The following is a 23,241-nucleotide window of genomic DNA, read 5'->3' as shown; positions in this document are numbered from 1 at the left end:
GTTTGATTCTCCTGCCTTCAGCAGAGTGAATATCAAAGATTTCTGTGCCTTAAAGATTCTAGTGAATGATGGATAGTGATTGTTTATTAGTAAGGGTGTAGGAAGGATTAGGAAAGGAGAGTTTGGGTTTTAAATAATGAATATTATTTAAAGGGGACCTATAAAGCCCCTTTTACAAGATGTAATATAAGTCTCTGGTGTTCCCAGAATGTGTCTGTAAATTTTCAGCTCAAAATACCCAACAGATCATTTATTATAGCTTGCCAGATTTGCCCCCTTTTTTTTTTGTTCGTTTAAATGCAAATGATCTGCTGCTCCCGGCCCCCTTTCCAGTAGAGGTCGAAGCTTTAACAGCTCACGCTTCGGTTGTTCAACAACAACAAAGCTGGAGAATCTCATGCAGCCAGAATGACGATTGTCAGTAACGGTGTTCAGTGTTACATTGTTCAAACCGGAGTCAGACACTGATGGAGAGACTCAGGAAGAAGGTACAACTTTTAGAATGCATCTGGACATTTCTGAATGGTTAGTGGAAACATTTATGTAGTTGCTGTGGAGTTGATTCAACTCATCGACTAGCATGTGCTATCATGTTAATCTTTTGTGCAAATGCAGCATTGAATTGACCCTCGTTTGTGAAGCAGTCCGGCTTAAAATGACGGCATGGCAACAACACTCAACTACAACAACTCTTCCTCTTCTCTAAAGCAGCCCAACATGGCCTCTTTTTGTTGCATGTTCCCGGGGGCAGGGTTTATGTAGATTTTAGGGTTAGTGATGTCACTAACCCGGGAAGATGTCACTAACCTGGGAAGAACCTGGGAAGCTTCCCTTCCAGCCATTAGTTGTAGTCCTTAAACAGAGAAAAACAAAGAAAATATCTCCCTTTGCATTGAACATTGAGTGCCACAACTTAGCAGTTTGTTTATGCTCAGTCAGCAACATTACACACTAACTCAAGTTAAAAAAGTGAAATCATAATCAAGCACCCCTATAAGTGATGTAGCAATCGCCCAACCAATGTGACTGTGAGTCTAGCCCAAGGTTCCTGAAGTCGTCCTACCCTGCTCGTCCTGTGTCAGCATTCACGACTCAGCATCCCTCACATCAATCACACGCTAGCACACACATTTACAGAAGTGCCTCTGTCACCACTGTTCTGTCATGCCAGCCCTGTGGAGAGCAATGAGGTGGAACCCGGCTCGCCTTCAGTGTTCAGACCTCATCGACACCATTTTCCATACAACAGTAATCTGTAACTGCAGCACCCTTTTTAGCCTTAACAGCCATCTGTAAAATTAACGCACTTCTTTCTGTTGACATTAATGGAGTTTGTGATAATAAAATGAGCATGAATCAATATTAGGAACAAACAAAAGCAATTTAATTAACTGTCATGATATTAGCATATAGAATAAGTTTGTTTTGTGTGCTCATAAATGAAAACATTGGATTAAATTACTGTCATTATGACAAAGCCCTTTATTAATAACAAAAAATGTTTTATAAATTATATGCATAAGTGATTTGAAATGTGGAAATGGAGGGCACATTATTACTTTCAGTTTGTCTCATGAATATTATTTAAGTGAGTTAAAGGATTAGTTCACTTCAGAAGTAAAATTTCCTGATAATTTACTTGCTCCCATGTCATCCAAGAATTTTATGTATTTCTTTATTCAGTCAAAAAGAAATTAAGGTTTTTGAGGAAAACATTCCAGGGGGTTGAAGGTCCAAATTGCAGTTTAAATGCAGCTTCAAAGGGCTCTACACAATCCCAGCCGAGGAAAATGCACTGCGAAAATACTGATCCATTGTCTACAAAGCGAACGTGCAAAGAGACTAAGCCAAACGGCCTTCACAAAAAAAGGTAAAACAAGGATGTCGGACGATTTTGAAGTTGCAGGAGAAAATGAGATGGCGTTATTCCGCGGTACTTCCAGCCATGTCAACTTTTCAACATGATTACGTAAAGTGTGGCGCATTGCAGAGCAGTGCAAAATGAGCATTTGTGGTTAAAAACAAAGTATATAAATTTTTATTTTATTTTTTAGAAAATGACATTGTTTCGCTATATAAGACCCTTATTCCTCAGCTGGGATTGTGTAGAGCCTAGGGATGCTCACATTGACCGTTTAACCGTTAACCGAAAGTAAGAATTTTAACCGATTAATACTATCAGTTAAACGTTTTTTTTTTTTTTTTTTGTTTTTTTTTTGCTGTTTGCTGCATGGTAAAGAAAAACATGCTATATATACATATATGCTTATTTGTTAACTCGCGGGGCGTTTCACACGTGCCAGACATATTTCGCTAAGCAACAAGCAAAATGAAGCGAGCGAAAAGAAGTAACGTTACTGACCATTTCGATAGAAAGGGTCAGGCGCGCCGTTGGCATGGGGGACAGGGGGATCAGGACCCCCGCAGTTTTGAAAAGACAGAAATCGACCCCCGCACTTTTGATAAGGGCTGCTTCAATCAGTCACAATATATCATCTTTTAGCTTAGGATATTTTCTTTCAAATGAGACCAGTTTCACGTTTCTGAGAGCTTTCGTTCATAAATAATCAACTGTGCAGATGTGAAGAAGAGGAAATGCGCTCTCGAATAGAGAAACACGCGATCTCCAAGCAATCAATCACAGCGTGCTAACGTTTTAGGACAGGTCGATGGTATATAAATCGTGGCCGAACGTTAGCGTTTGTCAATCAAGCAAAACCGTCCATTCAGAAACCGAGAAATTTTACACTTTAAGGTAAGAGGCTAATCTCTCAGATTGACGTGCGAGCTGGCTTGACTGAAGTTTTCGTGAGGATTTGTAGTTTATGGACTGTTTTGAGTTCGGTAATTACATCTAGAAAGTTAAAAGCATTGATGGCATCTATAAAAGAGATATCTAAAAGCGAAACGAAAATTATTGCCTCGACCGGTGACACAGTGGGGAGGACGCACGAGAGGAGACCTGCGCGTTTAATTGGTATGTGTATAGCTACTGTACTACTGCATTTGCAAAGCTTATCAGTGGCATGCACTTTGATCACGAACGTGAAAGTGCCTTTTGCGGTCGCATCGCGGTGCCCCCGCGTTCCCATTTCTCTCGATGTGAACCGTGAGCTCCGGTCCATTACAATTTAGAGCCCTGGTATACTTCATTTCCCGCATTCCGCTCAGTCTCGCGCGCGAGCCTTTCAAAGAAACTCCTTTGCCCATGAGCGCGGAAAGACTCGTTCGGTATGCACACGTGCACCGTCTGTGGTCATAACAATAACAATCCTTGAGGTAGGCCTGCTATTTTTATTTGACGGAAAAAATGTCTAAAATACCGGTTGTTCAAAGCTTCAATGGCTTCACCGTGTTTTTGTTTTGTCATCTTAATTTGTTAAACATTTAAGTGAAAAATAGGCTATTTAGTGTAGGCCTATTCATTTTATGCCTTTTATTTAAAAAATGGTTTTCTGTTGTCAGAAACGCTGCATGTGCGTGACAATTTGATAATGTGAATCCAGGTTCTGCTGTTTATCTGTTCTATGCTGCTGTTTGCATGTTAAAATAAACCAGTGGGAGACACAGACACTCATCAATTGTATTTTTTATTTAATGTCATATATATGTCATATTATCATCATATAGGCTATACAATATTATAATCTTATCAGTTAACAGTTAATAATCGGATAACGAGCGTCGGTTGTCGGTCGAGAAATTTAACCGAAATGAGCATCCCTAGTAGAGCCCTTTAATCTGCACTGAAACTGCAATTTGGACCTTCAACCTTGTACCCCAGTGAAGTCCACTATATGGAGAAAAATCCTGGAATGTTTTCCTCAAAAACCTTCATTTCTTTTTGACTGAAGAAAGAATTACATAAACATCTTGGATGACAAGGGGATGAGTAAATGATCAGGTGAAGTGAACTAATCCTTTAAAGTTTACTCAGTAGTCCTCAGTAGTGCACTCTTTAGTATAAAGGTTTTTAAATGGAAGTAGTGTTCTGGAACCTTTTATTTTTAAGAAAATAGGTACTAGAGTAGCGCCCAGTTAACATTTGGTTTTTTATATATATATATATATATATATATATATATATATATATATATATATATATATTCTATGTGTGGTGGTTGAAACTCTTAAAATAAAATGATAATTTCCCAAAAAGTGGAGGTTACGAATTTAAAAATTGCCCAGTTATAACGGTGTCTCCCCTGATAAAATATTGTACATCTGCCTTGATGCTGCTCTGTAGCATCTATCTGCATAATACATAAGCTCTACCTGGGAGTTGATTTGATCTGAGCTAGTGTGTCAGCAGACGTAGACCCACTATGGCACCGTAAACACACTCTCATCCCATCTGGAGTGCAGTCCGGCTCAGCGTCAGCACCCATTTGTCATTCCTGTAGCCCAACGTTATGATTTAACAGCACTGGGAACAAAAGAGAAACACCATCAAGCTAACACTTATCAGGGTTGAATTTCCTACAGATCCTTTCTAAAGATTTAATTGTCCATGTATTTCCCCTGGCTTACATATACAGGGCAATATGTTTGATGAAGGTCTTTATGTAGGAACATGTAGCTATGAAAGCCAGTAGATAGACACAGAGTGGCTTTTCACTATATCAATCCAGTATGACATCTGCAAGGCACATACTATAGAAAGTATTGTTATTATTATTTTTACGAAGAAAGCATACTACTTGTAGTGTCTGGATGTGCTAATCAGATTGTGGCTATTATAATAGTGTAAAAGAAACTGCTACTTAATTAAACACATGGCTTTGACAAACAGATATTTGCATACATAGGAATAGTTTTAATAACTGTTTTGGCTCAACCTCTTCATACTTACTCAGCGTTTTTATTTTACACTAAGGATCAAATTTTCTTGGGTAGATTTTGTGCTCATCTGTGTTATTTATCGTCTCTACAGTCTCCAGTTTCCTATGAGAGTGATTTTGGCAGGCTCTAGTGGACCAAACTTATAACCCAGAATATTTGGTTTCCTGTACAGTGTCCTCTATCTAAACTTAAAGCGTTATTAAAAAAGTAAATGTTTGCTGCTCTCCATTAAAGAATCCAAGGAATCATCTTCTGTAGAAGTCATGAAGGTAGATAACTCATACAGTGACACTAGGGATGTTCATCCAGTGACCCTGACCCAATACATTTCTCTAAACTTAGTTGAAATCCCAAATCATTAGTAACCCCGAGAGCAGATCGAAGACCGGAGCAAGTCCTTGAGGCCCTCAGACCTCATTCTGTCTGACCTTGTGTTTGGCTGGTTTGAGTGATCATTTTTCTGACAGGGTTAGTTCAGCTCCTGTCGCTACAGCAGTGTTGGCTTGAATGTAACAGTAGTCATATATCAAATTTAGTCAGGTTCTCCAGAGGCCCACGTCTACTACCATAGTGCAAACAGGTTTTTTAATTCTTTAAGGGGCTGTTTATACGACACTGTTTTCAACTAAAAACGGGTTTTAAAGTGAAAGTTTTTTAAAACGATGGTGTTGTCGTCTCTGTGTGTAAACTACTATATATATATATATATATATATATATATATATATATATATATATATATATATATATATATATATATATATATATATGTATGTTTCTTGAGCACCAAATCAACATATTAGAGTGATTTCTGAAGGATCGTGTGACACTGAAGACTGGAATAATGATGCTGAAAATTCAGCTTTGCCATAACAGGAATAAATAACATGTAAAATACTTTTAAAAAGAAAACAGTTATTTTACATTCAATAATATTTCACAATATTATTGTTTTTAATACATTATTGATCAAATAAATGCAGCCTCAAGACAATTCAAAAATATTAAAACTCTTACTGACCCCAAAAGTTTGCACAATATATACCGTACATTTGTTAAGCCATTTATTTTCATCCCATCAAATTTTCCAGCCAAATGTATTGCAGTAAATGCTAAAAAATCGGATTCTATATTGGTTTAGATATTCTGACTGCATATATTAATTGTTGTACATATATACATTTGTTATTTTAAGTAAACTATACTGCTAACAATCACCAAAAACACATTTAGTACTGGTCAGTATTATTCTTGTCACAGGTAAATGGGAGAGTTATTTAGCCATTAATTCTAGCACTGGATTTAAAGGTCTTTACCCAGTGTTCATTACTGTGAAGGATAAGTGGACTGTCTGGCCACAAGGTCTTGTTTACACCTCTCTTCTGCCCGGCTATGGAGGAATTGAGAGCAGCCTTGTCACCTCCACTCTCCCACAATCCTGTGTGACTATAATCCGCAGGAGGCTCCTCCGCTGAGGGCAGAAATAGCAGTGGCCCCTTAGGTCCTGCGGTTATCACCTTACACCTTGGGCCGGATGTTACCGGCCCTTTGCTATATATTGCTCAACATTAGTGCTCTGAAGTTTCTTCGAAGAACTAGGCTTCTTTGAATCTACCTTTTTGTACATTCAGCGTTTTCTTTCTTTCTTTCTTTCTTTCTTTCTTTCTTTTTCTCAACAGAGAATAACTGAGGTTTTTTGTGCAAACCGAAAAGAGTTTGTGGCAACATATGTTTAAATCATTGAAAATGTATGAAAACTCAGAATGACCTATTTTGGGGTTTGGGGATCTTGTTTTTATTTGAGCTGTGAAGACTGTCAAGTCTGTATCAATAATAGAAAGTTTGCTTCTTAAAACTTGAATTCATTTGAATCTAGATTTTAGCCTCCATTATAGTAAGAGTTTTTACTAAAGCATGAATGAAAGGTATCTAATGTAGGAGCCATTAAAAACTTTAATCCTTTGTGCATGTCCTTCACTGATCTCAGTGCATGTGGTATAGCAGGGATTACACAGCCTGTTTACACCCACCCAGAGGCCCCTCTTGCAAGTGGGCTTCCAGCACAGCAACACCCATAATAGACAAATAAATGATGCCTGAAAGACATATTGTCTTTTAACGGCACATAGTTTATTCTCTTTTGAGCTGTCACCTCTGTTTATCTGAGTGTTATTGTATGTGAAAGCTTATGGGGAGCTCACAGTCTTTGCGGTGAAAAGAAAAGCAAAGCTTTGGGGAAAATAGCTCTTACACATTACCATAAATGCTTCTGGTTTTGTGATATTGCAAAACATCTCATATTTCCTCTTGTGTGGCTGTTATCTGCTTTTAACAGCATCACGACTATACTGCACTCTACACTGACAAAAGACTGTGGGCTCAGAGCATCTCGCAGAGCTGATGGCCACACACAGAATTCAGAAAACATGCTCTGGAAGTTGGCCAGGCAGTGTGTTGCTCTGCCAAAGGAATAAGTGCTTACAATATTATCAGTGTGAGATTGAGACACTGGAGGAGGCATAACAGCATTAATGGATCATTGTTCTTCAGCTGCAGATGAAGAAAAGTCAATGAAACTCTCTATTCCAATAGACTGAAAATATGTGAAGTGATCTTCTAGTACAAGACATTGTTTGTTGCAGTGAAAATGCTCTTTTCAGCCCTCATATACTTCCAGTATATCAATCTGCTATGTACTTACCGGACAGATATTTGGATTATATTTTTATAATGTTATTTAATAATTTTTTCAACACTTAAATATAAGCTTTAGCAAATCTCAAAATGAATATATATTTTTTTTGTATTCTATTCTTGACGTTGTTGTGATGCCTAATCTTAAACGATTGATTATAATTATTAGTGTTTTGTTTTTCATTTATTTTAACAAAATAGTATTGAAATTCAATATCTTTTAGTACAAGACATTGTTTGTTGCCCTGAAAATGTGGTTTTCAGCCCTCAGATAATGACCATTTTAACCATAAATTGTTTATTGCATAGATATTTTGATAATACATTTACAATAATATTTAATCATTTTTTTAATTTAATTTAATAACACTTAAATATAATGTATCAAATTTAATACATTTTTCATATTCACTATCATGTGTAATTTCAAAATGGTTTCAAATTGCAGTACTGGCAATTTATCGTTCATCGGCTATAACGTAAAAATATTTCTTGACTTGTATGTGTCGCTCATAATTTTATTATTGGTGCATCCCTAATAATTCAGGTTCAGGTGGCACATTGATAACCACCATTTATTGTTGAAAAATGAGCTAATTTCCTGCACGAGTTTATCTGATCAGTATCACTTCCTGACCTGACACATTATGCTGGCTGATTACATTTTGTCTTTTCCAACATGCACATAAAAACCTCATTAAACCCTAGTTTCCAGTGTGCTTTACCAGGTCAGACAGTTTTTTTTTAATGCTTGTTCCTGGCTGTCGCCTTGGCTCTCTTTTTCAGAGAGCTGTGGGAACATGGGGCTGTTGAATCTGATCGCAGACCTGGCAGTTCTGCCCTGCTGCCAGCATTGTAGCTGAAACAATGGAGATCAGGGTAGGGCATGTGCCCTTAATGTTTTCGACATTTTCCCCCAGTTAAATCCTTTTAGACTAAAGCAAGAACAACAGTTGCAACAGTGATTGCACAGTAATTGATATATTCACTGGCTGAGTGTTTGAATGCTTGTTATGCATCTAGGAGGGCAATCAGCACAAAAAAGTGAGCATTAGATGGTGGTAAATAAGAAGTGTAAAGGTAAGAATTAAAGGGTTAGTTCACCCAAAAATTAAATTTCTGTCATTAATTTCTCACCCTCATGTCATCCCAAACCTGTAAGACCTTCATTCATCTTCGGAACACAAATTAAGATATTTCCAAGGGTTTCAGAACCACCCAGCAATGTCATTTCACCTTTTGAAGTCCAGAAACATAGTAAAGACATCATTAAAATAGTCAACGTGACTACAGTGGTTCAACCTTAATGTTACGAAGCAACAAAAATATTTTTTGTGCACAAAAACAAAAAAAAATAATGATTTGAACTGTTGAACGCAATGCAGGCTTCCGTGTTTATGTTCGAACTCCGACACATTATTAGCCGGCTCCTGCATCAGCATCACAGGCATGCGTCATGCTGCTCACATGTACAGCGTTGGCCAATAATGAGCCGGAGATTAGACATAAATACAGAAACCTGGACTGTGTTCACTACATCAATTGCATATGAGTACTTAAGGTGAGACACTACAGGCAAAAACACTGTTTTTTCAGTCACCTGTCAATTTTGAGATTTTGCACTTTTTGGCTTTTCATAAAGTGTTTTTTCAGACTGGTGGAAAGAAAACATCCAAAATACACTTTAAAGTGTATGTTTTATAGCACTTTATCTATTTGCATCTATATATTTCAATTACAGTAAATATCTTTAAAGGCTGTTTTCTCAAAATGGAGTCAGAAATCTCCACTTCAGCAGAACTCATTTACACCAAATTTTACAGTTTTATTCCTGTCTATATTCTGAGGGTTTTTACAGAGGGATTTGTTGATATAAAATTTTCCCTGATTTTATACAACATTTTATTCCTAAAAAAAATGGTGAAAATATTTTTTTTTCTGGCTGTTGATAGTATTTTCTGATTTATGAAGCGATAAAAAGAGATATCCAAAATTCCCTCTGTAAAAACCTTTGAATTTAATATGTACAAAAAATTAGAGAACTTTGAACCTGACGTCATCCAATATTCAGATTTTTGTTCTAGAAATGTATGCAAATTAGTGCATATTTAATTAGATAGTGCCTCATTTGCATATTTAAATATTACATTTTAAAAAACTTGTAATTCAAAAAATGTTTGCAATTTTTAATGTAATCAATCACTTGGGGTAGTATGGTGAAAGAGTTACAAAGGTTCCTAGGTTTTGCAAATTTCTACCACAGATTCATCCAAGGTTACAGCTCCATCACCAGCCCACTCACAAGCCTTCTCAGAAACAAGCCCAAGTCTCTGTCCTGGACTCCAGCCGCCACACAAGCCTTTAACACCCTAAAAACCGCATTTACAACCGCTCCCCTCCTGGCCCACCCAGAACCGGATCTCCCTTTCGTCGTCGAAGTTGACGCCTCAACCACAGGAGTGGGAGCAGTGTTATCCCAGCAGCAGGAGAATCCCCGTAAACTCCATCCATGTGCCTTCTTCTCCCGCAAACTCAACCCCTCGGAGGTCAACTATGACATCGGGAACCGGGAGCTGTTGGCCATCAAGCTCGCCCTGGAAGAGTGGAGGCATTGGCTCGAGAGAGCTAAATACCCATTCACAGTGCTGACAGACCATAAAAATCTGGAGTATTTACGGGACGCGAAACAACTGAACCCATGCCAAGCCAGATGGGCTCTGTTCTTCACCAGATTCCACTTTACCATCTCCTATCGTCCTGGTTCAAAGAATGTAAAGGCCGATGCTCTGTCCCGTATTCATAGTCCTGAAGAAAGCACCGATGATCCAGAGCCCATCATCCCTGAGAAACTGTTTGTCAGCCCCATTACCTGGTCCGCTGAGACGCTCCCCGAGTCGAATGCCTCCGCCAACACCCCGCCGGGTTATCCCCAAGGTTTGCAGTATGTTCCACGGACACGGCGCACTCCACTAATTCATTCTGCACACTCTTCACTGGGCACTGGCCACCCAGGGGTCAATGAGACCCTCTCACTATTGAAACAGCGCTTCTGGTGGCCCAAAATGGCATCTGACGTCAGGATGTATGTACGGGGGTGCCAGGAATGTGCCGTCTGGTCCACGCCATCTTCTCTCCGGGACCTCTCTCCAACCTCTGCCCATTCCAGACCGCTCCTGGTCACACCTAGGAGTAGATTTCATACCAGATCTCCCAGTCTCCAACGGTTATACCTGTGTTCTGGTGGTAGTGGACCGATTTTCCAAGTCTTGTCGATTAATTCCCTTACCTGGGCTACCAACGGCAATGGAGACTGCAGAACTCATGTTTAACTATGTATTCCGATACTATGGACTGCCTGAGGATATCGTGTCTGACCGTGGATCACAATTCACCTCCAGAGTATGGCGAACCTTCTTCAAGCTCCTAGGTGTGACCATCAGTCTCTCTTCTGGATACCATCCCCAGATGAACGGGCAGACGGAGAGGAAGATTCAGGAGATCGGCCGTTTCTTACGTACCTTCTGTCACGGCCACCAGGACTCCTGGAACCAGTTTCTGGGTTGGGCCGAGTACGCCCAGAACTCTCTCCGTCAGTCCACCACCGGTCTCACTCCCTTCCTATGCGTACTTGGCTACCAACCCCCACTGTTCCCCTGGGATGGGGAACCATCGGACGTCCCTGCAGTGGATTACTGGTTCCGGGAGAGCGAGAGGGTCTGGTCTCTACGCAGGTGCAGGACGACAGCTTACCTTCGGCGCTCCCAAGCACCCAACTTCCAGCCAGGCGAGAAGGTTTGGCTGTCGACCCGGGACATCAGGATGCACCTGCCCCAGATTCATTGGCCCCTTCACCATCAAGCAGATAAACCCCATCACCGGCAACTCCCTCCTGAGTATAAAATCCACCCAGTCTTCCATGTGTGAGTACTAAAGCCTCACCATCCCTCTGTTCTTCCCTCCACAGAGCCTGGCGAAGCCGAAGAATCCCCCCTTCCACTGATCGTGGAAGATGGAGCGGCCTACATCGTGAAAAACATCTTGGACTCCCGGCGCCGTGGTGGTCACCTGGAGTACCTAGTCGACTGGGAGGGATACGGTCCCGAAGAGCGGTCATGGGTTCCCAGGAATGATATTCTCGATCCAAGTCTCCTCGATGATTTCCATGCCAGACATCCTAACCGACCAGCTCCATGTGGCAGGGGTCCACCACCACGACGTCGGGGTCCACGGTCCCTAGGAGTGGACTGTGGAGGGGGGGGTAATGTCACAGACAAGCCAGGCTCTACACTCACCCAATCACAACGCACTCCCTCTCCTGAGTATTAACTAGCCACACCTGACACGCATCAGCACTCATCACCGAAGCAGCATAAAAGACACTCCAGAGCACTCAGTCACTGTCCGGTCTCTTTAACGCATACCTACCTGTGATGCTTACCTCAAGGACTCTGCTAACTTCTACTTACCTGTATCCAGCGTTCCATGTGACTCCTAGTGTCTCCTCGTCTCCTGTGAGTGTCTTCGTGTCTCGTCTGCTCCACGCCTGCCTGCTTCCACGATCCCTGGGAAAGATAAAGACAAGTATCAGATCCAGTATCATCTTCAGTCACAAACTTAACCTGCTTCCACTCACCTGCACTCTGCCATCGATCTCTGGTTGTTCAATAAACTGTATATTAACTATTCCTGTGTCTCTGTCCCCTTCTGTACGTAACAGATGGTGGTATCTATTAGTTATTTTTTTACCCTATTCACCTGGGGTGTCTCGCCTTAATGACAGAAATTTCATTTTTGGGTGAACTAACCCTTCAAAAATGGAAAGCATGCACAGTTAAATATCTAATATCTGTAGATACAGTAAATATTTAGAGCAGTGTTTTTTTTTTTTTTTGTATTAAGCCTTCTTTTATAGTAATTACTGATCATTTGAATTAGCTTTTATTTTTTATATTTTCAGTTTTCTTTTTAATTTTAGTATTTTTTGTAATTTCGTTTTGTGCTTATTTTTGTTAGCCATTTAGCCTTTTCTTTTTAGCTATTTAGCTTTATTTTTTTATTTTAGATTTAGTTTTAGTAATTTTAGTTTTTCAACTTAATCTATTTCAGTTTCCAAGGCAACTTTTCACATTTTTTTCTATTTTTTTTTTTAGTATTTAATATTGTATTTTATTTTATTTCAACAATAACAACACTGATTCAGTGTCAGCTGATATTGATTACTGATACTAATACTGAAAAAAAAAGTCGAATATCACCCAATAACAATAAGGTCATTTTGATGTTCGTCACTTAGTGTCTTTTTGTTTTTCCTCACTAGTACCCTATCAGCAAAGCTCGTGCAACAGTGAACGGAGCTCCGGACCAATCCACTGCTTTCGCTGCCGGGAGGTGTGCAAAGGAGAGGTGGTACGAGTGCAACATGTCCACTTCCACATCAAATGCTTCACCTGCCAAGGTAAGAGTCTTTTGCCTATATGCAGTGCATTGGAAATGCTGATGACCTCTCAGAGCCACCTTTTAATTATGGGAAAAGCTTGGATTTGTTTCAGATATACAGTTTCCAATAGATTCTATTCGATAATAACTCTTCATTAAGAACTAAAGCAGAGCTCTCTGCTTCTGACCTAATAGCAGTTTGGCATCAGTGGTTAGAAGCAGTGGATGTCTGCTTTAATGATGCTGGCTGTGCTCCTGGGGCTGTCTGAAGTAGGAACCTGTTGCATAATGAGATCCTCTGGACTCACATCATCAAGATGTTTGCTCAGTGATGCCCCATGGTATTGCCCTCAATTATCAGTGACATTAGTGACGTCAAGAAATTAAAATGTAAAATGAATGTGAATGATGTGACCATGAACCCTCACCTTTAAATTATGTTAGATTAAAAATATGGAAGAAGGTCCTTTGAGAGATGGACTCATTTGTGGTTTAATGAGCTTTTATAAGATTGTATTTGTGCTACTTTTCCTTGCTTACACTCAAACTGGTGTAGCCACATGGTCCCTGTGTTGCATTTATGGGGTTGCTGTGGTAACCGTGTGGAGGGGCACCCTGCCCCTGGTTGGTGGTTATTCTCAGCTACACTATCAAACCAATAGCAGCCTCCCATAGCAAACCCTAGGGCATAGTTGGGGGGAGGAGGGGGGCTCATATATGGAGAGATAGGGTGGGAACGATTGAAAGAGAATGGTAGCCTCCTTCCCTCCCTCCATTATGACATCACAAGTTGCCTTGGAGCACATGAAGTTACTCAACAAGAACAATCCTTTTCCTATTTGCTTTCTCCCTCTTAATTTTTACCAATTTCCGAGGGTTGCTTATCTTCCATGAAAATTGCCTTGAGCAATAATGTATTTCACCTCTAACTCAGCACCACCCCTTATCTCACGATTTGTGTTATATATTATTGTGTGTGTGTGTGTGTGTGTGTGTGTTAGATATGTGTGTAGGAAGTCCAACTGCTATTTCAACAGCTCATATGACCAGCATGGAACAATGCAGTTTCATTGTTGCATGGTGGATTGTTTACAGTCCAGTGACTGATGGCTCAGCTTCCATGCATGCTGTGTTTTGATTGGGAGAGCGGAGTGTGCTGATGACGAGCCGGGGGGCTTTGAGGCCCAGTTAATTGGATAAAGGGGCAACATTTGTGGGGTGTTTCACAGGAATCCCAGCTCCCTCAGCATGTACTGTCACAGGTCAGCGGTGCCACATTGGAGTTGCAGTTGCCAGTGTTCGTAAACACGTGACAATTCGCTTTCAGCCTTTTTGTTAAGGCCAAAAACCAAACATGGATAATTTGTATGTCCATAATGTTTTTTGATATGTGAAATGTACAGTAAGCGGTGCCAAAAGCATGTTATTACGTATCGCTGCAGTTCCGAAATGAAGTCTCCGGTGAGTTGCACTAAAAGTTTAATGCTCCATTACATTTGAGAATAAAGTACTGTACCTCCTAGGCTAAATGCATTGAATTGGCCTATGTGGTAAAATTGTTTTAAAATGTTGTGTTTTGAGATCATAATATTTAAAGACATAATAGTCTTTATTAATTGATAATCTGCTCCTATAATAAGGGTGCGAATTTAACAATATATATACTTTGTCCATGCAAAAAAAAAAAAAAAAAAAAAAAAAAAGCACGTCCCTGAATGAGCGTGGTTTTATAAGCATATTTAATTGAACTGCTCAGGTAATGTTAATGGTATGACCCATTTTAAGGGTAGGTAAAATTACCATTGAAAATCAGTCAGAGCTAGAAATGTATATTCATATTTGCAGGTAAAGCTTCATATTACAGGTAGACTACTGTCTTTGACCACCCCTACCTCCCCCCAGGGTGTAACCCACACCCTGCCTTTAATCATAAAAGGAATAAAAGTGTTTGGTGTTTTACTGTCACTTTAATGTTTATTTCTGCTGGAAACTGCAGTGTATTATATACAGGTAAGTTTTGCAATGCGAAATCCCAAAAATGTAGTTAGAGGCATGTTTTACTATGAGCCTATGTTGGTTTTATCGATCTGAGTTGCAGTTTAATTTCAAAAGGCATGTATGCTTTGGCTGTTGGAATCCATGACTGACTTGGTAACCGTCTAAAATCAATAGTTTTTAATGGAATTATTTGGTTTGGGCTACAATCTAATAGATTACATTAGTTGGCTTTACTTGACAACATGCCTTTGCAAACAGGAGGAGATGAAGAAAAGGAGATACCTTTGGAATTACAGTCTAGTTAATTGAAACAGCAAGCATTCAAGCACACAGGAAGAAACATGTGGGCCAAGGTCATGTGTATACAGCTGAAGCTGAGGCAGTAGAGATGTTTTCAGTGGGAGTTTACTCAGGCTTTGGCCATGAGAAGAGATGGATGCTGTACACACAGGTATAACACAACCAGCTGTTTTCAAGGACACATCAATGAATAGTTTGTGTAAAGGGGAGGCAGCCAGGCATATTACCATTACTCGCTTCCTGTGTGTGCATACACATGTCCACAGTCAAACGTAAATGGTGATAGGCTCTGTTCTGAAACCTAGTGGGCTGCATGCATAGACAGCTTTTTAAGGTATTGTAGACAACTTATTTTGAACTAATATTTAGGAAAAATCGCATGTAGAGAAAGTAATCTGTGAAAAAATCCAAGATGGCGGACAAAGTTGGAGAAATTTTATAGATTTTAAAAAACGTTTAATGCAAAAAAAGTCCATAAATAAGTATAATCCATAAAAAAGAGGGTAGTGTAATTAAATGCCTATTTTTACCCAATATCTGTGTGTATTTTGGATTTTTATACTACTGTTTTGGACCATTATCTCGAGGAGGGGCTAGTTAACAATTACTTGTTTACATGGGATAAATTTGATAAAATTTTGGGCTATAACCTTATCAGTTTGACAAAAATTTTCTACTTCAAACTGCCATGGGAAGTCAAACTAATTTTAGTTTCTTATATTGAAATTGATTATTTCCTACTCCTTAACAGTTCATCAGTCTCTAAAGGTCAGGTTTTACATGTCAGTTATCATTAAAACAAAACACATTTCAAACATGAGGAAAACTGATTGTTTCGTCAATAATTAAAGAAGTCCAGACTTTAAAGCTCTTGATTTGTTGTACTTCCCCAGTAACGGCGGTTTCACACTGCAAGCATAAGCAATGCGTGGGCAGCGCACATTTTTTCGGCGTGCATGTTATCCAACGGATGCGTTCACACAGGCAGCAGGAGCAGCGCGTAAGCGTCAAGCAGGAGCATCGCATAAGCAGCAGTGAAGCGGGGGTTTCGGGTCTATTTTTGCTGCGCTGCCGACGCTCAATTAAAGTGAAAGCACACTTTTGATGGACAAAATAAATATAATTTCACACAAAAAGTGTTCAAAATGCACATAATAAGCATGTCTAATGTGTTTTTTTGTAAAAAAATGCTCAGTTTATATGTAGCTTGAAGCCGCTGCTGTGACGCTGTACAAACGCTTCCAGTGTGAATACTTGTGTGTCTCTGCAGCTGCAGTGACGATGTAGTTACGCTCATGTGCCACTCACGCTTGCAGTGTGAAACAGGCGTAAGGCTATAATTACAGGTAAGAAGCTTATGGCCAATGTAGATTTTTTTTCTTTTCTTTTTTTAAATCTATACCATTTGTTATGAAAAATAATCTACACGTTTAGAAACTATAGCTACAACATGCCACAGGTGTAATAGAAGTCTATCTACAACAACTTACTCAGAATTTACCACAATAAATAGCTACAATAAACGTGTTAAATTCTATAAGGGGGCTCATGATTAGTTTAAAAAAGCTTTCTCCATAGTGTTTTAAAGTAGCAAATTGCGCATACAGTATACGGTGATCCGTGCACAATCAAATTAACTTCCCCTCCCTCCTGCAACGACATCTCTTCTCTGATGATGTGTTTACTGCTGTGAGGGCGGGACAACCTATCACTCACATGAGATCAGAGCAATAGCAAATGACAATAATCCAACGATCCAATCAAAATTATTCCCACCCTACAGTTTTTTTTTTCTTGTTTGAGAAGCCATTTCACTATATATTGTCACGATATGGAAGAAAAGACTATCACAACTTCCGTTTCATGATGACTTTAAAAAGTGTCTGCCTTTGTAGACAGTGAGCAAAGTCCCTTTCAATGAAAGTCACTCAGCAGCCATATTCGCAACGTCTCCGGGCAGCTATTTTAGGCGTCCAAGACCAAGTCCTATCTGTCTGAATGGGGGAATCCTGAAATCTTGAGTCTCAGGTTTCTGTGGGAACCAGAGCTTCTAACGGCAGCTGCAGTGACGCAGTGACTTTACCAATCAGCAATTGGCTCTTTTATTTAGAAGGCGGGATGCATTCCTCCATATTGCGTGTTGCATTTTCTCCCAATCATAAGTAATAAGAGTGCACCATTTTGCGAGGCAAATTTTGTAACAGAGCTCTAAAGGTTTGTTCTTTTGCTTTCAACCTTCATCATTGTGTACACACATCCTTTCAAACACAAACATGTATACATGCACACACACATTCATGCAAGGACAAATTTTGTTTGTTTCTGCATTACAATTGTGGGCATCTTGTTAGATGTGCAGGCACAGAAAACTCATTAAATCTCTATTTGGTTGTGCATTTATTTCCCCTGTTCAAATAACGCAGATTGGAGACTAACAATGCTGTGTGGGGGATGGAAGTCACACACTCATTCTGACCTCCTGACTCCTTTCTAGCTTTCTAGTTGGCTCTTCTCTCTCCTACATGAGTGCAAACAGATAATGAACACAGCTGTGCGACTATTGATATCATAGAGACATAATGTGGACCCAATTTGGACAGCACTTATAAAAGTTTGAATGTCACTGCATTACAAAACAAAATATGAAAAAATGATATTTATGAAGAAGGGCAGCTTTTTATGAGGTAATTTCACAAAAAGAAGCAATGGCATTCATATGCTCATCATTTACTGTATGTTTGTTCAAATACTTGTTCGGGTCACTGTAGAGATTATGGTGTAATTAGTTGTCAGATAATTTTCTGACAACTGTGACTATCACTTTTTTTTTTCTTTTTTTGAAGGGATGTATTGCTTCATTAAAATTACTTGTGCATTGCTAAATTATTATTCATAAACCTTTATAAATTCATATATGCTGTAGACTAAATTATTTAAATAAATTTAATGGATTTAAATTCATATTTATTCTCATGGATTTAAATGAATAAGCAGTGCTCACTTGCTATTTAAATCCATTTAAAATGACTAATTAATTGTGAAGGCAGCACGATTAACGCAACAATAAATACTTTAGTAGAGAATATATTTATCTTCTCTAAGAAACACAAGCATATGATCAAATTTTCTGGTCTCTCTTTAAGCAAATTTGCTACTTTTTAACTAGAAGTGTGGGTTATTTGAGCTCAATGCTTGACAGTATGTCTGAGTGAAATGTCATAGAGCAATAAATATCCAGACCAGCTCACCTACACTTGAGCCTCTGTAGTGGGTGACTCACAGGTATGAGCACCATCCATAAACTGTCAGACAGATAGTTCATCCAAAAATGTCATTTACTCACCCTCATGTCATTCCAAACCTGTTTGACTTTCTTTCTTCTGTGGAACATAAAGATGTCTAATTTTTAAAAATACATAAAATGATGACCGACATTTCAGTTTTGGGTGAACTACCCCTTTAAGTTACAGTTCGACTTGAGCTACCTTTTTTTCTTCTTGCTCTTGTGTGTGATAAGGGCGTTGTTCTGAGGCACCTGTGCACATTATCACAAATTGACAAAGTAGGACCTTGAATTCCAAGAGGGAGAAACTCTATCTGAAATGCCCTTTGTTGTTGTTGTTGTTGTTGTTGTTTGTTTTTTTGTTTTTTTTAAATGGAAAATTACTGATGACAATTGCAATTGGTATTTGACCGCTAGCCAACAAAATTTGAAACTTGATGACTTGGATTAAAGTTACCAATATTTTATTATTATATATATTGTTTATCTTTATTGGTATTACTTCTCCTATTTTCAGCAAGTGAATCTTTAAAAACATTTATTTACAGTATTTACAGTTAAGTGTCATCTTTACCTTGAAATAAATATCTGTTTTTCATATTGTACATTATAATGTTGGGATGACTAAATTTATTTTTAGCATTTAATATGATTGGTTTAAATTGTTAGTGGTTTATTTATTTATTTAAACAAAATGTAATATCGAATTTTAATATCGTTTATTTATAGGATAAAGGCCATAACATGACAATAGCTGTTGGTGCATGCCTAATAAATTCTTCACCAAATCGTTCCCATCTGCAGATGTAATATTCAAAGTTAAATGAATCATCTTGTACTGCTGAATGTACTTCGACTTCTACAGTTTTGTCATAGTCAACAAATTCTTCTCAGAGCTGTAACTCACAAGCAGCCAGTTTACTTTACTAATCAAATAATGCTGCTCAGCACTGCTTCTTCTGAACAGGAGTGGCAGGTCATTAAGATGTCTGTCAAAACAGATGCCTTTTTAAAAGCTGAGAGTTAATTGGCTGTGTAAGATGTTTTTTTTGTTTTTTTTTGCTCCAGGCATATGCAGATTCTGTTCCTATAATGATAAGCCAATCTGACCAGCTTATTAAAAGGAGAAAAATACCTGATCCAAAACATAGGGAAATTATATATATATATATATATATATAATATTTATATATATATATATATATATATATATATATATATATATATATATATATATATAATATTTATACAACAGTTTTTCCGGGGGGGAAAAATGGGAACGCGGGGTCACCGCGATGCGACCGCAAAGGACACTTTCACTTTCGCGATCAAAGGCGCAGGGGCTCTCAGTTCCCAGCTGAGAGTTGCACAAATGGACAAATAAAAGTCAGGTGCTTTGAACTTTGAACTGCTGTAGTTGTGGTGCTGTAAAGCAGGGGTTAATAAAGGGTCAGTTGTTATATGTGTTGTGTGGAGCCTCTCTCTTCCTGAGATGTCAGCCACTGGAGGAGGAAGACTGAGCAGGATGGGAGCTTCTCGTAACTATGGCAACGTATGCCCGTCCAATCATTAAGCCGATGCGATAGTTGCTGGGGAGACATTCTTCTACAGATGAAAGGACAGTGGCAGTATTAGAGACCAAATTCCCTATGTGTTTTCCTGAAGATCTAGATAAAGTGTCAGGGATTAGCCTACCGTATGTCAACCTAGAGAAACTCTAGACTGGAAACTGGACCGTCTATATTAATTTGGAATAATTTGATATGCATTCATTCTACAACCTGTGAATAATACAGGGGTTTTACTTTCAAATAGGCTCATATCAGAGAAAAGTTCCATTTAAAGCAGTGTAGATCTCAAAACAGAGAGGTTAAGCTTGGATTGGAGGAATGAAAATTGCCTCTCTCTCTCTGTCGTATACCTGGAGGGCTCCTGCATCATTAGGCATTTTTCAGCGAGGTTAGTAGGTTAATGAAAGCAGCTGAAGGAGAGACACAGCCTTGGAGGGAGATAGAAACAGAGACAGATCTGCTGAAAACATTATTTCTGTCTGTTTAAATCAAGTTTAGAGGATTAACAGGAAGCAAGAAGTCACAATGTGAGAGTAGAGATAATGTACACTGATCGCAGAGATTAAGGATTTTTATAATTTGGTAACATACTGTAAGGTACTTCAAAAACTTTTTTACAGTTCATTTTTACATGAAGGTATTAAGTATTATGTTAAATTTCTTAAATATCAGGTTGCAAATGTGATAGCCTTTGTTTTTTTACAGACAAAGATTTCTATTTCATTCAAATTAAAGTAGCAAAGCAACTTTACTAATATTTACATATTATTAGATACTAATATTAAATATTAATATTTATATTTTTGGGGGGCTGGGAGATAAAACCATAACAATAATTATCGCAATATAATTTTCCTCAATACAAAAGTACGATATAATGTTTATGCTACTCATTTGAACCGTGTAACATGGATCACTTATCCCCTAGGCTCAAACAGCAGTGCAGCACGAGCAGATGTGTTTACTCACTGATCGAGCATGTGACCACTAAACAGCACTGAGAGTTCCAGCGCTTGAATTCAGTGAAGATCACAAATGTGGTGTAAACTATTTTAAACATAAAACTAGTGACAAACACAACAAAAATTGTGCCATGAATGATTCAGTAAGAAGGCTTTTCAGTCTACAAATCACCATCATTTACCATGGATTTACTGTAGTAACACTAACTGGCCAGCACACATTGTACAGCAGCCCAACACGAAAACTCCCAGTGCTCCAGATGGCCAGTCCACCCCTTTTAGCTTTATCGCCTAGCCCTATATATTATGTAAAATATTATAATACATTTATTTTAATTGATATTCAATGTTTTTAATATGTAATAAGATTTTTATTATATCAAATGTTTTATTGAAAAAAGAGATAGCAGTGGCTGTTTTGATATAGATGACTCATATCGTGTTGATGTACAGTAAGATGATGAGCAGAATAAAAAGTACTTTTTATTATATTTATGTATTTATTTATTTTTTAAATGGGATAGCAGGGACAGTTTTTATGACTCAGATTTGGTTGGATGTACAGTAATAACGTGATGAGCAGGATAAAAATTTGTAGGATTAGTGCTGCGTTGTCATTAGTTATTTTTATTAATGCTTGGAAATATTAAATTATGCCCTATATAGACTACAGAAGATAAGTATTTAAGTGTACTAAAGTGCCAATGAGTGTCACTTTTGAGGAAACCTCAGCCCCCTGGATTTATTTAACTGTTATCAACATATACATAATTTCTTTGTTGTCATTCCCTTGATTTCTTGCTGTTACTCACTGACTCCACAAAAGACCATCTGGATGCTCAGTGGAGGGCTGTGGAGGGCCCTGATGGGACTAATCACTTCCTCTTCTCTCAGTCCATCTTTCATTCAGTCAAAACCGCACATTAATTACAGTTGATGAGTTTCCCATTAGCACCAACAAGGTAGGAGAGAAGTGACTCAGTAGGTAGAAAGGTGGCACAGACAGGTGTAGGCAGGAAGACAAGGGGACCATTGTCAGGCAGCGGCACATGCTGAGCTATGAATTATAGCGCATCATATCTAGGATTGGGAATTGAAAATTGATTTCAATTCTAGAATTCGATATTCTTGAGCATGAATGCACAAATACACAGAAAACTGTGTCAAAATATCCTCGTAAACACAGTCAGTTTTTGTCCATGAAAGTAAGTGAATATAAACTGTTGAAAAAGAAAACATATGTGTAACCGTAGCCTATATTGGTTCCTGCAAGGTCTTAACACTAGAACTACCAAGGCAGTCATTTTGACCGTTTTAAAGATTTGCAATGTAATAACTTTGTTGAAATAAAACCCATATAACTACAGTTCCATGACTTTTCTTAAATTAATGTAAATTTTATTTTAACATTGTTATTTTATTAAAATTACAAAACACAAAAGAGTTCTGAGTATTTCTACCTTGAATGGCCATAGCTGTCAATTTGACCGCACATATTACAGGCGTTGTATCTCCTCAGAGCTTTTCCCGCCGTTTAAGATGTGCGTAGCTGTTGCCTAGCAATCTTTCTCTGGCAGTTTTGTATGCTTTTGCTAAGCTAAAACTTAGCTTTACCGTCAAAATGGCAACAAGAAAGAAAATGACTGTCACTGAGGTTTTATCCTTGCTTGAGAACATTGATGATGCAGAGTCTGATGGAGGAGCAGAGAGCGATGTCTCTTGGTCTCTTGACAGTTCGTCTGACACTGAGTGATTCAGATATAATTCCGGTTCGTAAAAAAACATTTTCTAGATTTCATTAGAGGCTGCATAAAATTGTTTCCGATTTGTGTGGTCCAAACATTTCCGATAATGCTAAAGCATTGTAAACTCCAAAAGTCAAAATGTATTGAATAAAGACAGATGTAATCATTTCCAAAATTCACAATATGTTTTTATCTAACGAAATATTCTGCTTCATTTTATATTTGTTGACATTTTGACTTTCAAAAACAACATTTTAACTGCGGTGAAAAACTTTGATCTCCAGCTTGCCGGATGCAAATTGCAGAAAGCAAATTGCGGCATGCACTTTTGTGGGAGGTCTAGTAGCTCTTACACAATAATATCACGAACATATTATATTATGTATGCTTAAATTACCCCACATTTGTCAT

General features: G+C 38.4%; 1 protein-coding gene across 1 annotated transcript in view; it reads left to right on the top strand.

The window, feature by feature from the left end:
• ablim3 (actin binding LIM protein family, member 3) overlaps nt 1-23,241 on the top strand; it is a 76,548-nt gene that overhangs the window by 2,070 nt on the left and 51,237 nt on the right. The window contains exon 2 of the mRNA XM_067387636.1: nt 12,853-12,990. Coding sequence (XP_067243737.1) covers nt 12,853-12,990 — 138 coding nt within the window. The remainder of the gene's footprint in view (nt 1-12,852; nt 12,991-23,241) is intronic.

The sequence above is a fragment of the Chanodichthys erythropterus genome, chromosome 1, assembly GCF_024489055.1.
Source record: "Chanodichthys erythropterus isolate Z2021 chromosome 1, ASM2448905v1, whole genome shotgun sequence".
NCBI lineage: Eukaryota > Metazoa > Chordata > Actinopteri > Cypriniformes > Xenocyprididae > Chanodichthys > Chanodichthys erythropterus.
The sequence above is the reverse complement of the archived record's forward strand: the minus strand, read 5'-3'. Positions and strand labels throughout refer to the sequence as shown.